The sequence below is a fragment of the Sapajus apella genome, unplaced genomic scaffold, assembly GCF_009761245.1.
Source record: "Sapajus apella isolate SASKATOON/1434 unplaced genomic scaffold, GSC_monkey_1.0 scaffold194, whole genome shotgun sequence".
Classification (NCBI taxonomy): Eukaryota; Metazoa; Chordata; class Mammalia; order Primates; family Cebidae; genus Sapajus; species Sapajus apella.
This window is the reverse complement of record NW_022437134.1, coordinates 438472-455173: the sequence shown is the minus strand read 5'-3', so window position 1 is coordinate 455173 and position 16702 is coordinate 438472. Positions and strand designations below refer to the sequence as shown.

Here is a 16702-nt window from a genome sequence, read left to right as displayed (position 1 = left end):
AAAGAAAATGTTAACAGTTGTTTCATCTGGACAGTAGGGTTATGGGAGATTTTTCTTTGAATTTTTTATATTTGTTCACGTATCAATTATATTATGAAGAATAGATGGAATAACCTAAATACCAACTGAAAACCCAAGGTTAGATATAAAGGAGAACTGTGGTGTTGCAGTGGTATCAGAATAACTTTTTTGCCTTCTGGATAAAAGTGTATTCATAAACGAATCATAGATGTCTTATGAACTCTTTTTTAAAGGTTTCTGCATACCATTTTAACAACACAAAATCGTAGAATGTCAGCTACAAGGAAATGAAGAAATCGCTTAGTTCAGCCTCTTGTTAAAGGCTTAGGAAACTAAACTCCAAAGATGGCAAAAAGTATTTTCATGAGTGACCATAGATCTTAATAGTATGCCTGACATTTACCAAAAAAAGACTCTCTTTGAGGGAATCACCTTTAAATAAATATGGGGGTGTATATATATATATATATATATGGGTATGTCTGTATATACATGTATATATATGGATGTGTGTGTTTGTGTGTATATATATGAGTGTGTGCGTATATATATTTTTTTTCAGATATATATATTTCAGGTATATATATCCTGAAAATGATGGATAACATCATTTTCCATTTCTTAATTCAGAATCATCCTGGGCCTTAAGTTTTAGGGCTCATGCTGGTAACTCGGTGTTACAGTTACTCCCTTCTCCCCCATATTTATGTGGAAGATTCTTTTTTCTGTTTGTAAAAAGGTACATATTTGTGGTAAAATAATTTTTTTCCCAAATAAAGCTAAGGGCCAGGTATAGTGGCTCACACCTGTAATCCCAGCACTTTGGGAGGCCAAGGTAGGAGGATCGATTGAGCTCAGGAATTCAAGATCAGCCTAGGCAACTTGGGGAGACCTCCTCTCTACAAAAAATTAGCCAGACATGGTGGTGTACACCTGTAGTCCCAGCCACTCTGGAGGTTCAGTCAGGATTACCCTGTGAGCCCAGGAGGTCAAGGCTGCAGTGAGCTGTGGTAGCACCACTGTACTCCTGCATGGGCAACAGAGTGAGATCCTGCCTCAAAAAAATTAGTAAACAAAATAAGTCAAAAGTAAAATTTCCACTTACTCACCACCCTACTCTCCACATAAGTATGTATCCTTCAGATGAAAGCAGAGATGTACAATAAACACATAGAAACAAGAACTTTAAAGAAATTACAAATGTTACAAAGCAATATCAAATGTTACATCTTGAACTGTAGCTTGGTTTTTGTCCCCCACTTATTAAGCATGCCATGGACATTTTTCCATATTGTATATAGAAATACACTAAATTAGGCTGTAACTTAATTTAATCATTCTCATATTCATCTGTATTTATTTCCAACTTTTCTCCATTATAATACTGCAAAGAAACATTGTTCACGTATCTTTGTGAACTGTGGCAATATTACTGTAGGAAAGTTTGTAGAAATGGAATCGCTGTGTTAAAGGGTGTGCACATCCTGAATTTGAAGAGAATGTAGTAAATGTGAATAGTGTGCACTGGAGCATGGATTCCGCTGGGGGCAGGGAGTTGGTCTTGCTTACCATAGCATTTCCAGCTCCCAGAACAGTATCCAGAAAATAATTCACACTCAGTAATTATTTGCTGATGGAATAAATGAACATATATATATTTTCAATTGCCTTCTCTCATTACATTCTCACTAATGGTATTCCAAAATGCCTGTTTCTCAGATCCTAGCCAACACCAGATACTATCAGTCTGTTAAAAAAACTTTCACGGCCATGCTTTAAGCTGTATTTTCATTGGATATTTCTCCTGTTTCATCCAAAATTATGAGTGCAGTTTTGTGTTGGTAACAGAAGTAATATGAATTTGCCCCGTTCCTCCTTGAAGGTATGGCTACAGATACGTAATTATATGACTAGGTGGTATGCCTGAAAAGGCTAATTTCTTTTTTTTTTTCCCCCTCTGAGACGGAATTTCGCTCTCGTTGCCCAGTCTGGAGTGCAGTGGCACGATCTCGGCTCACTGCAATCTCCGCCTCCCAGGTTCAGGCAATTCTCCTGCCTCAGCCTCTGAGTAGCTGGGAATACAGGCCTGCACCACCACAACTGGCTAATTTTTGTCTTTTTAATAGAGACAGGGTTTCACCATGTTGGTCAGGCTGGTCTCGAACTCCTGATCCCAGGTGATCTACCTGCCCCAGCCTCCCAAAGTGCTAGGATTACAGCTGTGAGCCACCACACCCAGCCAATTTTTTTTTAATTCGCATCAGAGTGCCTCAGCATGTTCAGCCCTTTCTGTGCACTCTCCCGTGTGTGTGACTCAGTCTGCTGAGTTGGTTTGTCATCTGACCTTTGCATGGCAACTGTTAGTTTCATGAAAGGCCTTTTGTGACTTTGCTGTTTTGTGATGGCCTTGCATTTTGCCCACTGTTGGGTCACTGCCACTTTCTAGGGCTCATTTGCTGTCTTGCTGTGAAGATGTGTCTGTGTTACATTCAGAGAATGTTTGGAGTTGATCTCTGTCTTATTTTGAACTCTCTTCTAGATACTTGTTTGCCTTGCAGCTTAAGAGGGACCTGCTGGAAGAGCGTTTGACCTGTGCTGACACCACATCAGCCCTTCTCACGTCCCATCTTCTGCAGTGTGAGTATCTCCCCACTGGTGGGGGAGCATACACTGAGCATGGCACAGATGTATCCGCACTCAGAATAACTACAATTAGTTGCTGATGCACATGTCTAGTTAATGAGCCTGACCATAGAATGCGGTGTTTCAATTTCAAAATTCTTTATAAGCTAAAGATTAACTTCTATAAAGTGGAACTCCTTGAGGAGTCCCTTGAGGAGCAAGTAGTTTCCACCCAGCAAACAGGTCAAGGTCAAAATCTGTAGCCACATTTCTTCCTTTGGGTTTTATGCCTTTGTATATTTTACCAACAATGCATCTTCAGTCTAGGAGCCAGACTATAAACCAAACTCTAAGCAAATCCTGGAAAGGGCCTCACTGGGATAAAAGTTATAGTCCTCTCAGATTAGTTAAGCATTAGCCATTAAGGAAAAAGAAGATATTTCTTCAGTATCTCATGGAGATCAAAAGATGGTTCAGAACTGTGTGAAGAATTATAGTTACTTCAGAAATAAACTATGAGAACTATAAGAAGAGATTCTGAGAAATGAGTACATGCCTTGCTGGGGTCTTGCCATGCCCCAAGCAATGGGAATAGAAAAACAGAAATACCTATATTGCTCCTGGACTAGTGGTGGGACCACAGCTTCCTAGCATAGAACCTATGTTTCTGAAATTTGAATGCAGGAAATATGATACAGAAAGTGTCCAAATTTTTAGGAATTAATAAGTATATAGGTTATTTGCAGCTTCCTTGGTCCTTCCCCAGACACACTTTCTTCAGAAAGTAAATTTTATTATGGGCTTGCTGCCCTTTACCAGGGGACGTGTTGATTATCATTAATAAAAGTTTTCAAAGTGACTTTGTTTCTTACTCATTTGGCTGAAAGATTTCTCAGGTAGACACATGTTAACAAATACAACGTATGACTGAACCAGGTCTTTTTGCTATGAAAAAACATAATTGGGCAGTTGGTAAAATATGACTGGCGTCCACATCTGTGATGGAGCCTCAGATCATAGCCTGTTTCTGATCTGGGTGGTTTTACGAGGCTGCGGGTAAGAATGTTGTATTAGTCTGTTTTCACACTGCTGATAAAGATGTACATGGTGGTAGCAAGAGAGAGCTTGTACAGAGAAAATCCCTCATAAAACCATCAGATCTCATGAGACTTATTCACTATTACAAGAACAGCACAGAAAAGACCCACCCCTGTGATTCAGTTACTTCCCACTGGGTCCGTCCCACAATACATGGGACTGTGGGAGTTACAATTCAAGATGAGATTTGTGTGGGGACACAGCCAAACCATGTCATTTCAACCCTGGCTCCTCCCAAATCTCATGTCCTCATATTTCAAAACCAGTCTTGCCTTCCTAACAGTCCCCCAAGGTCTTAACTCATTTCAGCATTAACTCAGAAATCCACAGTCCAACATCTCATCTGAGACAAGGCAAGTCCCTTCTGCCTATGAACTTGTAAAATCAAAAGCAAGTTAGTTACTTCATAGTTACAGTGAAGGTACAAGTATTGGGTAAATACAGCCATTCCAAATGGAAGAAATTGGTCAAAACAAAGGGGCTACAGGCCCAAGGCAAGTCCGAAGTGCAGCAGGGCAGTAAAATCTTAAAGCTCCAAAATGATCTCCTTTGACTCCAAGTCTCACATCCAGGTCACACTAATGCATGAGGTAGGCTCCCATGGCCTTGGGCTCAGCCCCTGTGGCTTTGCATGGTGCAGCACCAGTCCTGGCTGCTTTCACAGGCTGGCGTTGAGTGTCTGTGGCTTTTCCAGCTGTCAGTGGATCCATTCTAGAGCCTGGAGGATGGTGGCCCTCTTCTCACAGCTCCACTAGGTGGGGCACCAGCGGGGACTTTGTGTGGGGGCTCTGACCCCACATTTCCCTCCCATACTGCCCTAACAGAGTTTCTCCATGAGGGCTCTGCTCCTGCAGCAAACTTCTGCCTGGGCATCCAGGCATTTCCATACATCCTTTGAAATATAGGCAGAGGTTCCCAAACCCCAGTTCTTGACTTTTGTGCACTCATACGCTCAACACCGCATAGAAACTGCCAAAGCTTGGGGCCTGCACCCTCTGAAACCACAGCCTGAGCTCTGCATTGGTCCCTTTCAGCCATGGCTGGAGTGGCTGGGATGCAGGGCACCAAGTGCCTAGACTGCACATGGCAGAGGGGCCCTGGGCCCAGCCCACAAAACCATTTTTTTCTTCTAGGCCTCTGGGCCTGTGATGGGAGGGTCTTCCATGAAGACCTCTGACATACTCTGGAGACATTTTCCCCATTGTCTTTGAATTTAACATTCAGCTCCTTGTTACTTATGCAAATTTCTGCAGCTGGCTTGTATTTCTCCTCAGAAAATGGGATATTCTTTTCTGTCACATTGTCAGGCTGCAAATTTTCCAAACTTTTATGCCCTGCTTCCCTTATAAACCTGAATGCCTTTAAGAGCACCCAAGTCACCTTTTGAATGCTGTGCTGCTTAGAAATTTCTTCTGCCAGATACCCTAAATCATCTGTCTCAAGTTTAAAGTTCTACAAATCTCTAGGGCAGGAGCAAAATACCACCAGCCTCTTTGCTAAAACATACCAAGAGTCATCTTTGCTCCAATTCCCAACAAGTTTCTCATTTCCCTCTGAAGCCACCTCAGCCTGTACGTTATTGTCCATCTTACTATCAGCATTTTGGACAAAGCCATTCAACAAGTCTCTAGAAAGTTCTAAAGTTTCCCACATTTTCCTCCCTTCTTCTGAGCCCTCCAAACTGTTCCAACCCCTGCCTGTTATCCAGTTCCAGAGTAGCTTCCACATTTTTATGTATCTACAGTAGTGCCTCACTCTACTGGTACCAATTTACTGTATTAGTCCGTTTTCATGCTACTGATAAAGACATACCCAAGACTGAGTAATTTATAAGGAAAAAGTGGTTTAATGGACTAACAGTTCCACATGGCTGGGGAGGCCATACAATTATGGTGGAAAGCAAAAGGCACTTCTTACATGGCGGCAGCAAGAGAGAACTTGTGCAGGGAAACCCCCTTATAAAACCATCAGATCAGATAGTGAGACTGATTCTCTGTCATGAGAATAGCACAGGAAAGACCTGCCCCCATGATTCAGTTACCTCCTACCAGTTCCCTCCTACAACATGTGGGACTTGTGGGAGTTACAGTTCAGATGAGATTTGGGTGGGGACACAGCCAAACCATATCAAATGTCCTAGTTTATAGGAAGTCCATACTGAAGTATGGCAAGTTAACGTGTTAGCAACTCACTCTCAAATGGCTCAAAGGAGGAAAAACTGTACTATGCTTGTAACTGATCTGTGAATATGAGATTGTCTCAAAATAAAAGCATATTGCTTTAAATTATTGGACTTTATGTTATTAAGATATTGTGGCCTTAAAATACATGAAATTAGAGATGTTATCAAGAAATTTGAGAAGGCCTAAGGAAAAAATCATTTAAAATACATTATCCTAAAATAAATACTTCATTCTGGTCATGATAATCTTGAGACAACTTGTGTTTAAGGTGTGGTTTAAAAATAATAATAGTCCAGGTGCAGTAACTCATGCTTGTATTCCCAGCACATTTGAGAGGCCAAGGGAAGAGGATTGCTTAAGTCCAGGAGTTTGAGACCAGCCTAGGCAATGTGGCAAAACCTCATCTCTACAAAAAATACAAAAATTATCTGGGCATTATGGTGCATACCTGTAATCTCAGCTACCCAGGAGGTTGTGGCGGGCAGATTGCTTGAGCCCAGGAGGTTGAGGCTGCAGTGACGATTGCACCACTGCACTCCAGCCTGAGCAACAGAATGAGACCTTGTCTCGAAATAATAATCACATTAAACTCATGACTCAGTTTGCCTCCCTGGAGTTACTCATCAGGCCTTTGTTCTTCAAGAAATCCTCCTTATTTCCCATTATATTTGTTTTTTAACAGCATAAAATATTTGGAAAAATAAAATACAAAACCTTGCTTTCTTAGGGATATATTATTTTGCTACAAATTTGGGACAAATTTGCTACAAATTTTTGCTATTTATTTGCTATTTTGCTGCAGATTTTCTTTTTTACTTTCAATGTATGCACTGACATGTATAAATGCTTACAGTTTATTTAAAAATTAGAATTACTGACTTTTATCTCAGCGGAAATAGGAGATTACGATGAAATGCTGGACCGCGAGCACCTCAAAGCCAACGAGTATTTGCCTGGCCAGCAGCGCTGCCTTGAGAAGATACTAGAATTCCATCGGAAGCACGTGTAAGTCATCACAATTGTCTGTCGGCACCTTTTCACCACCGTAATGACTAAAGAGTGTGTAATGAGAAAAGACTGTTGTCCTGACTTCTGGAACATTCTAACATGAGGACCATTGCTCCCAGGCTCAGGATGTGCAGCTGCCACCAGAAGCAGCTTGACAGACACACAGAGTATGCAGTCCTGGCCTGAAGCACCTTCACACCTGTAAAATGTGTTGCTTAAGAAGGTGCTGGAAAAGATACCAGGGCCTGGGGGAGGAGTATGCTAGTGAGCAGGATGGAGTGGCTGTTGTAGGGGTCTCAGCTGCTGCATTGTCCCTGCAGTGTGGCAGAAAGGGTCCTTTACAGGGAAGACACCGTGCTGTAGTGGAGGAGGAGGGGACTGTGTGAGGGTAACAGTGTCTACCTGTGTCAGGGCATTGGGAATCCTCTGGCATCATGTCCTTCGCCTCATCTTATTTTGATTTCTCTAAGACTTGACACCGGTTGGTTTTTCTGGATTGAAGTGAGAGAAAGTGCTAAGGGAAAAAGGATTGAAGGACAGTATGGGAAAGGGATGTGGGCTCTGGTCCAGATGGCTGGGAGCTTTAGTCACCAAAGGGAGCACTCAGCTGGTGAAAGTTAGTCTGGAGGACTTAGCCTTGCCTTTGTGACACATCCTGTTGAGATGTGGGCTTGTTTGTCAGATCATGTGTGTTCATGTGGGTCGTTAATGCTCTACTGGGATCTGCTGGCAGCTGCCCTTTCGCATCTTCAAAGTACGAGTGCCAGCGATGCACCCACCACGGCTGTCAGTGCTGGGTAGTTGGTTTGAGCAGCACAGACTGAGATGCCTCCCTGTACAGATCTGACCTGACCCCGTGAGACTGTGCGTTTCATGCATCTCACCACCCACAGCGTGGAGGATCTCGTGGGTGTGCAGGGGAGTGCCTTTTGTGTGCCCAGCAGCGTGGCAGTCATGAGATAGACAAACCCATTCCTACATATGAGAATGTGAACAGTGTAGCAGGAGCATAGCTCATATACTGTGAGCTGAAAGAAGTCCAAAGGGAGGCTCACGGAGGCTCGGGGGAGGACCTAGGCGGACAAAGTGAGCGAGGAAGCATTCCAGGCAAAGCCTGGGAAGGAAGCGGGGAAGCAGAGAAGAGAGAGAGGTTCCAGCATGGCACGGGCTGTTTTGGTTCAAGGGCTGGAGGTAGAAGTGCCAGCTGATACTAGAGGTGCCGTGGTGACAATTACGGACAGCTCTTAGAAGCATTTGTGTGTAGTCCTCAGACCCACTGCATGGCATGCACTGTTTTACCCCATCGTACATACAGTGAGACCATGCTTGCAGAGCCCCATCTTGGACGTGACAGTGTGGGGCATCCCATGCGTGTAAGTCGGTGCTTCTCATCCATTCTCCTGATCTGACCCTGAGGAGGCCTCCTTGCAGGGCAGTGCATGGCAGGGCTTCCGCCCTGACCTCCTGGGTACCCTTGGCTATGCCTCTCTCCAGCATCTTCTGGGTTGCCGTGATTCTGGAGGGTAACGAGGAAGATACAGCTGTTCTGTGTCACATTGAAACCTTGACCCAAAGAGCAAAGGGCCCTCTCCTAGTGTTATGTGCTGTCCCAGCAGGAAACGACCACCAGTTCAGTCTGCATTCCTAGGGTTGGGGGCAGTCCCTCCCTGCTGAGACACACAGCAGGGGCTGGACTTAAGGGAGGGGCAATTGGGCATTGTACTGCAAACTGTTCAACCTGAGGGACAGTCCTTAGTGGACAGGTGGGTTTGGGATGCTGGGGAGAGTGTTCCCAGCACGTAGGCTGGGCGAAGTCAGCTAGGCAGAGGGCAGATACAGGTCAGAAAGGGAGGAGAGCCCAGGATGAACCCCTGAAGAGCTGACATTGAGAGGCTGAGTAAAGGAGGAAGCACTCACAGGAGCCTTCGGCAGCCAGGAGCATGGGAGGGCACAGGTGCCAGGAGAGCATGTTTTAGGATGCTGGTCACAGCCTCTTGTGTGGTGGCTTACCACCAGGCCCGGGGAGGTAGGCACAGGAGCAGGTTTCTGAGCTTGGCAGTGTGGCAGTGCATCACCTTCAGCAGCTTCAGTGAGTGTTGAGGTTGAATTCTAGGTTCAAATACACTGAAAGTGCAGTGAGGAGACAGTGGCAACATCTTTGCATCTTTGGGCACTTATGTTGAGAAGCCTGCCTATGGAAGAAGAAAGAGCTGGACCCTCAGGGCAGGGGTGTGTGTGGGTGTGGGTGTGGGTGGGTGTGTGTGCCTGTGTGCATTGTATACTGTTATGTATGCATGCATATGTGCTTGTGCCTATGTGTCTGCATCTTTATTTATATTTGTTAAAGTGAAACACTTTAATAATGTTTCTTTCCCACAGAGTTACTGCTTTTTCAGTGAGATTTCTTAAAAGTGAACTTTTCCTTCTTAACTTTATTTGTGACCATCTCTTAACGTATCACATCATATAAACATCTCTATGTTTGTCAATATTTCTGTGTAGGAATGATGTCAGACATTTGATCAAATCTCCAGTACCTTAATTACTTCAATCAGTGAACGAAAGTATGTGCCCATTTAAACAAGCTGTATTCCTGTTGTTATTGTTCAGAAATATTCATTAAGCACCTATTGTATACTTGCCATTGCACTGTTACAGAAGCAGATAAAAAGATGTGGCCCCTTCCTGCCATTAAGAAAATTTTAAGTGTGTGTATGTGCTTACATGTGCGTGTGTATCTGCTAAAAACTCTAGACAGCTAGTAAGAGAAGGGTGAGTCATGTGATCTGCTTCATACAGGAACACAGTTGAACTCTTCCGAGTGGACCAGGAAGCAGGAAGCTCTGCCCTACATCTTAGGCCTTCACTGTGTTCATTTGAGGCTGTGTGCGTCACAATCATCACAGCTTCATTGCATATCTTATATTTCTTTTAATCTTGTTCTTCAGGTTTTTTTTTTAAAGACATATTGTACCTTTATTTTAATCATTATACATTTCTTATATTATGTTATGATTCTAATGGTTTTTTCATGATCCGCTGAAAACACCTTTATAATTACTGAATAGGATATTTAAAAAGTGTTTTTCTTGACTTTACCACATTGCTTTTGAATCTTTGAAACTGCAGAAAAAAGCCAGGCACAGTGGGTCATGCCTGTAATCCCAGCAATTTGGGAGCCTGAGGCAAGTGGATCGTTTGAGTCCAGGAGCACACATCCAGCCCCAGCAACATGACAAACCCCTCTCTACAAAAAATTAGCCAGGTGTGGTGATGCATGCCAGTGGTCTCAGCTACTCAGGAGACTGAGGTGGAAGGCTCACTTGAGCCTGGAAGGCAGAACTTGCAGTGAGCCAAGATTATGCCACTACACTCCAACCTGGGCGCCAGAGCGAGACCCTGTCTCTAAATGAGTGAGTGATAAATCGGGTTTATAAGGCACAAGTATTCCAGATGGTAAAAAAAAAAAAATATTTTTTTAATGAAAAAATGTTGGTCAAGTGCAGTGGCTCATGCCTGTTATTTCAGCACTTTGGGTGGCCAAGGCAGGCGGATCACCTGAGGTCAAGAGTTTGAGACCAGCCTGGCCAACATAGCAAACCCCATCTCTACTAAAAATAAAGTTAACTGGGTGTGGTAACACACACCTGTCATCCCAGCTACTTGGGAGCCTGAGGCAGGAGAATCCTCTTGAGCCTGGGAGGTGGAGGTTGCAGTAAGCTGAGATCGTGCCACTGCACTCCAGCCTGGGTGACAGAGCAAGACGCCGTCTCAAATGATAAAAATAATAATAATAATACAGTGAAAAAGAAAACGAGTGTGATGAGATATTAGTGTTATCTTTGTTATTTTTTTTCTTTTTTTTTTTTTTTTGGACAGAGTCTCGCTCTGTCGCCCAGGCTAGAGTGCAATGGCACGATCTCAACTCACTGCAGCCTTCACCTCCCGGGTTCAAGCAGTTCTCCTGCCTCAGCCTCTTGAGTAGTTGGGATTACAGGCACCTGTCACCATGCCCAGCTAACTTTTATATTTTTAGTAGAGACAGGGTTTTGCCATCTTGGCCAGGCTGGTCTCAAACTCCTGACTTCAGGTGATCCATCCACCTCGGCCTCCCGAAATGCTGGGATTACAAGTGTGAGCCACCGCATCAGCCCTCTGTGGTATTTATCCTGATTTAAAATTTGTCTCTGCCTGTAGTGTTTGTGTGTAACCTTGTCACTCTTGAGCAAATGTAGGGCTGAGTAGGTAGTGTATGCAAAGAAAGTGTTGCACCCATTACAAAGTAGTTACAGAACAGAAGAGAACAGAGAATGCCTTTGGCCTTTACATGTGGCATGTTGTTTTTGTGGCAGGTAAACATCCAGACAGTGAGCAGTCTGCCCTCTAAACACACAAAGCCTTCGTTGTTGTTTCATTTTGTTTTCGTGATCACTTCTGTGATGCATTTTGGCTCTTTTAGAGATCAAGTGTTTGTAGTGGTATGATTCTACCATTTTTCATTACAGGGGCCAGACACCTGCTGAGTCGGATTTCCAGGTGCTTGAAATTGCTCGAAAGTTGGAAATGTACGGCATCAGATTCCACATGGCTTCTGACAGGGAAGGAACCAAGATTCAACTGGCAGTTTCCCACATGGGTGTACTTGTGTTCCAGGTAGGCCAGTGGGGAAGGGAGGGGTGAGAACAGGGCAGAGGAGGTATTCTGCAACCTGGTAGGGTTTGTTTTTATAAATGCTGGTGAATTTTTGTCCTGATGAGTAAGGTCCTGGATTCAGAAGAGGGGCTTTGCGTATCATCCGATCCGACCTCTTACTCGGTGGGAAAATTATTCTCTTATCCTTCTCTGACACAAGTGTGAATATCCTCCATATCATGGAGCTCACTGCTTCTTGGGACTGCCTCCTGCCTCCCTGGACCCCCCACTGCCTTCTGGGACCTCCCATTCTCTCCTGGGATTCTCTCTATCCCCTTAGAATCCTAAACCACAACCCCACTTTTTATCCAGTGGAGGAATCTCTGTGCTGTGGGTGTGATCTGTGCCGGACTGTGAGTGCTTTATAGTGGGTCACAGTCATCATTTAAGTAAACAAAATAGAAAGTATCAGAGGGATTGCTTGTGATAAGAGTCAGTGTTGTCTTCTGAGGTGTTTGTATTAGTTGTGATGCATAGGTAAATAATTACATAAATGGTGATCACGGCCTGCGCAGTTCTTTGTGGTTATGTGTGTGTGTACTGGGGTTTGGGATGTCCAAGAAGCTTAAGAGTGACTGCTAGTGCAGAGTAGGAGGAGCTTTTCTCCTTATTCAGGCCCTTCACATATCTGAAAACTCTTGTTGGGGCTCCCCAAGTCCTCTCTCATCCAGACTAAATATGTCTAACTTGTCTGGTCCCCTCCTTTTGAGAGCACCCCAGTCACTGGCCCTTGTAAAATTTTGCACCTCAATCCCGAAAAGGTCTCCTTAATGCTGAATGTCATGGGAATTGTCACTCTTGCAGTCTGGGAACCTGTTGCCTGCATGACCCGCTGTTTCTTTGTGAGCTTGTTTTAACCTGTAACCATCAAAGGGCTTGGTCCGATTCAGACCTCCTTCATCAAGCCATGTTTATTATTGTTTTCTTTTCCTTTATTTTTTTAACCTAGCCATCCATCAAGTTTCAGTTTCCTGTCAGAAAAAAAGTTAATTTTGAACTTAGAATACTGTGTTACATTTTGTACTAAATGTGATTAGAGAAAAATAAAAATCCGCTAGAGCCTAACCTTAGCAATCCGTGCCTTCAAGTGGAGGGTCTGAGCGTCCCCTGCCTACATCTGCTGATAAGTGTTCCCCTGTAGCACAAAGATGAAAACCTCATATCCAAACTGAGCCACTGCCACATTTCCAGAAAAAGACAAATAATACAACCTATAGAAGTTGTAAAAGCAAAGGATTAGAAACTTCACATTGAAGATAGCAGACTGAATACATGTATTTATTTTTATTCCCTCAAAACCCTAAACACAATGACAGTCAAGGAATTTTTTAAACATTTAAATCCATGAGAACAAAGAATGGGAAAAGAGCCCACAAAAGATGAGGGACATCAGCCATATTTGGAGGCTGGGAAATGAATCAGTGAGTGGGACCTGACTTTGCAGAGTGGGAAAGGCTGAAATCTCACAGCCTATAGCAGCAAAGCTGCAGTGCAAGCCAACATGTCCTCAGGAGCCCCAGAAAGGGCTCACAGTTCATGCTCATGAGAAATAGGAATGCGCCTTTATCAAAAATGTAAAATTTTGTTTTGTAATTTTTTTTATGTTAGCCTTGTTTGTAATAGTAAAATTTTGGGAATTAACTAGAAAGCCAGTTAAATAGCCTGTCACAGTGGTTCACACCTGCAATCTCAGCAATTTGGGAGACTGAGGATGGCAGATTACTTCAGTCCAGGAGTTTGAGATCAGCCTGAGCAACATGGCGAAACCTCATACCTACTAAAAATACCAAAAATTCATCGAATGTAGTGGCGTGTACCTGTAGTCCCACCTACTCAGGAGGCTGAGGTGGGAGAATCACCTGAGCCCAGGAGGCCGAGGCTACAGTGAGCCAAGATAGTGCCATTACACTACAGCCTGGGCACCTGGAGTGAGACCTTGTCTCTAAATAAATAAATAAAAGACAGCTAAATAAATAGTGGTGCATCCATGTAAACAGAATATTGGGCAACTGTACAAACACAGAAGCAGCTCTTTATGTTCCGATAATGAGACATCCTTCACAATGTATCATTACATGGAAAAAAGACTCAAAACTGTGTATAGTAGTTACTGCTTGTGGGGAAAAGAGAAAATTGCATGTGCACTATATTACACACTATAAAATGAACTGGTGACATTAATGGCCCCACGGAAGGATGGCCAAGGTGGCAGGCTTTGGAACAGGGCTGAGAGGGAGACTTGCACCTTGGAATCATTTTTGAACCTTCATAATTTGAGCCTTGTGAATGTATTACTGTATTATATTGCCACAAAACCCTCACAGAAATAAAACACTACATCTATGAAATGAGCAGGATGCCATGATAGAAATAAATGGAGAACATAGAAACATTTGCAAGTTTAAAAAACAGGCGCCCCTAGTCCATCCCCACCCTGCGTCGCCTACCTGGTCCACATGCCAGGCAGGGGTCATCAGCCTCTTTGTCCCAAAGAGTTGTGCTGGCTGATGTACTGCTACTTTTTAGCAGGTTTAGGGCCTGGCCCCACATGCAACAACAGGAACCCAACCCCAGCAAACCTTGAGCTCCACGATTTCATCTCCATCATCCACAGAGGTATGGCAGCCTCAGTTTTTAGCGCAGGTATTTAAAATTGTAATATAGGAGGATCCAAGATGACTGATTAGCAGCTGAGGTCCACGGCACTCACAGAGAGGAATGAAAAAGAGTTGAATGAATTCACCTTCAACTGAAATATTCAGTTTCTTGCACTGGAACTAACTAGGCAAACAACTCAACCCACAGAGACTGAAGAAAAGCGAGGGTGGGGGTTGATGGCCCACCCAGGAGCAGCACGGAGCCATAGGAACCCCCACCCCCAGCCAAGGGAAATGGAGAGTGATGGTGCAGTCTCGCCCAGGAAACCACATTTCCCCCACAGATCTTTGCAACCCACGGATCAGGATCCCTGTGCGAGCCCATGCCACTAGGGCCTTGGGTCCAATACACAGAGCTGTGTTCAGTCTTGGCAGAGCAGCCACTGAGGCACACACAGAGACCCAGGAGTTTTACATCAGCTCCAGGACCCCCAGCAAGGCAGGAAATCTGTACAAATCCCTAGGAAGGGGGATGATGAATCCAGGGAGCCAGTGTCATTCTGTGGGCCCCACTTCCTAAGCACCTCAAAAGTTAAGACCCACTGGCTTAGAATTCTAGCCAGCCAACAGCAGCAGGCTAGAATCTGCCTGAGATGAATCTGAGTTCCCAGTGGGTGGAGCGACCACCATCTCTAGTTTGGTTGACTCAGCCATTTCAGTCTGTTGGCTTTGGAGAACATAAATCGTCTGGACAAGGAAGAGTTCCCCCAAATATAGCATACCTGCTGTACAAAAAGCAGCCAGCCTACTTCTTTAAGCGGGTCCCTGACGCTGTTCCTCCTGACTGGGTGAGACCTCCCAACCAGGGTCTCCAGTCACCTCCTACAGGTACATTTGGGCCAGCCACAAGTCAGTGCCCCCTTGGGATGGAGCTTTTAGAAGAAGCTGGCTGCCATCTTTTCTGTTTCATAGGCTTTGCTGGTGACACATCCAGGTACAGGAAAAACTGAGGCAACTAGTGTATGGAGCAGACCCTCAGCAAACTGCAGCAGCCCTACAGTAAAGTGGCCTGACCAGTAAAAGAAAAATAACAAGACTAGGCACAGTGGCTCACACCTGTAATCCCAGCACTTTCGGAGGCTGAGGTGGGCGGATCACTTGAGGTCAGGAGTTCAAGAGCAGCGTGGCCAACATGGTGAAACCCCATCTCTACTAAAAATGCAAAAATTAGCTGGTTGTAGTGGCAGGCACCTGTAGTCCCAGCTATTTAGGAGGCTGAGGCAGGAGAATCACTTGAACCCGGGAGGCAGAGGTTGCAATGAGCTGAGATCACACCACTGCACTCCAGCTTGGGCAACAGAGTGACACTGTCTCCAAAAACAAACACATACCTGGAATCCTAGCACTGTTGGGAGACTGAAGCAGTCAGATCACCTGAGTTCAGGAGTTCGAGACCAGCCTGGTCAACATGGTGAAACCCCATCTCTACTAAAAATAAAAAATAAAAAAATTAGCTGGGCACAGTGGCAGGCACCTGTAGTCGCAGCTACTAGGGAGACTGAGGAAGGAGAACTGTTTAAACCTGGGAGGCAGAAGTTTCAGTGAGCTGAGATCATGTCACCGCACTCCACCTTGGGCAACAAAGTGAGACCCTGTATCAAAAAAAAAAAAAAGAAAAGGAAAACAGAAAACAACAACAACATGAACATAAAAAGCCCATTCAGAGGTCAGCAACTTCAAATATCAAAGGTTGATAAGCCCACAGAGATGAGAAAGTCAACACAAAAATGCTGAAAACTCAAAATATTAGAGTGCCTCTTCTCCTCCAAATGACCACCACACCTCTTCAACAAGGGAACAGAAATGGGCCAAGGCTGAGATGGCTTTATTGACAGAACCAGGCTTCAGAAGGTGGGTAATAATGAACTTTGCTTAGATAAAAGAATGTGTTGTAACCCAATGCAAAGAAGCTAAGAACCATGATAAAACAATACAGGAGCTTATGTCTAGTTTTGAGAGAAACAACTGACCTGATGGAGCTGAAAAAATACAACACAAGAACTTCACATTGCAATTGCAAGTATCAATAGCAGAATAGGTCAAGCAGAGGAAAGAATCTCAGAGCTTTGAAGACTATCTTTCCAAAATAGGCAGACAAGAATAGAAAAGAATAGAAGACGACTATCCAAGATGGCCAAATAGGAATAGCTCTGGAGTGCAGTTCCCTGTGAGAACTGCAGAGGGTGAGTGATCACCGCATTTCCAAACGAATTTTTACTGCCCACAGACCAGGAGATTTCCAGGCGGAAAAGTGCCACGAGTCTCCAGCACGGCTGTTTCAGCCAGTGCAGCAGGTCTCCACATAAAAACTCACAGAAATATGGGTGCTGTTTCATCTGGTGCCTGGAACACCTGGGAGACAGAGTCACCCATTCAACTGAAAGAGTGCTAAAACAGGGAGCCAGGTGATCTGGTTTGGCA

The 16702-nt window shown here is 44.3% G+C and overlaps 1 protein-coding gene and 1 long non-coding RNA gene across 6 annotated transcripts in view; one reads left to right on the top strand and one right to left on the bottom strand.

Annotated features, from left to right (window-relative positions):
- Positions 1–11120, bottom strand: part of LOC116543729 — a 15701-nt gene extending 4581 nt beyond the window's left edge. The window contains exons 1-2 of the long non-coding RNA XR_004265682.1: positions 10955–11120; positions 7015–7016 (exon numbers count right to left, since the gene is read on the bottom strand). This is a non-coding gene — a long non-coding RNA (uncharacterized LOC116543729). The remainder of the gene's footprint in view (positions 1–7014; positions 7017–10954) is intronic.
- FARP2 (FERM, ARH/RhoGEF and pleckstrin domain protein 2) overlaps positions 1–16702 on the top strand; it is a 143818-nt gene that overhangs the window by 54355 nt on the left and 72761 nt on the right. For all 5 annotated transcript variants that reach the window (XM_032269517.1, XM_032269516.1, XM_032269514.1 and 2 more), the window contains 3 exons: positions 2561–2658; positions 6815–6929; positions 11438–11585. In XM_032269517.1, coding sequence (XP_032125408.1) covers positions 2561–2658; positions 6815–6929; positions 11438–11585 — 361 coding nt within the window. The remainder of the gene's footprint in view (positions 1–2560; positions 2659–6814; positions 6930–11437; positions 11586–16702) is intronic.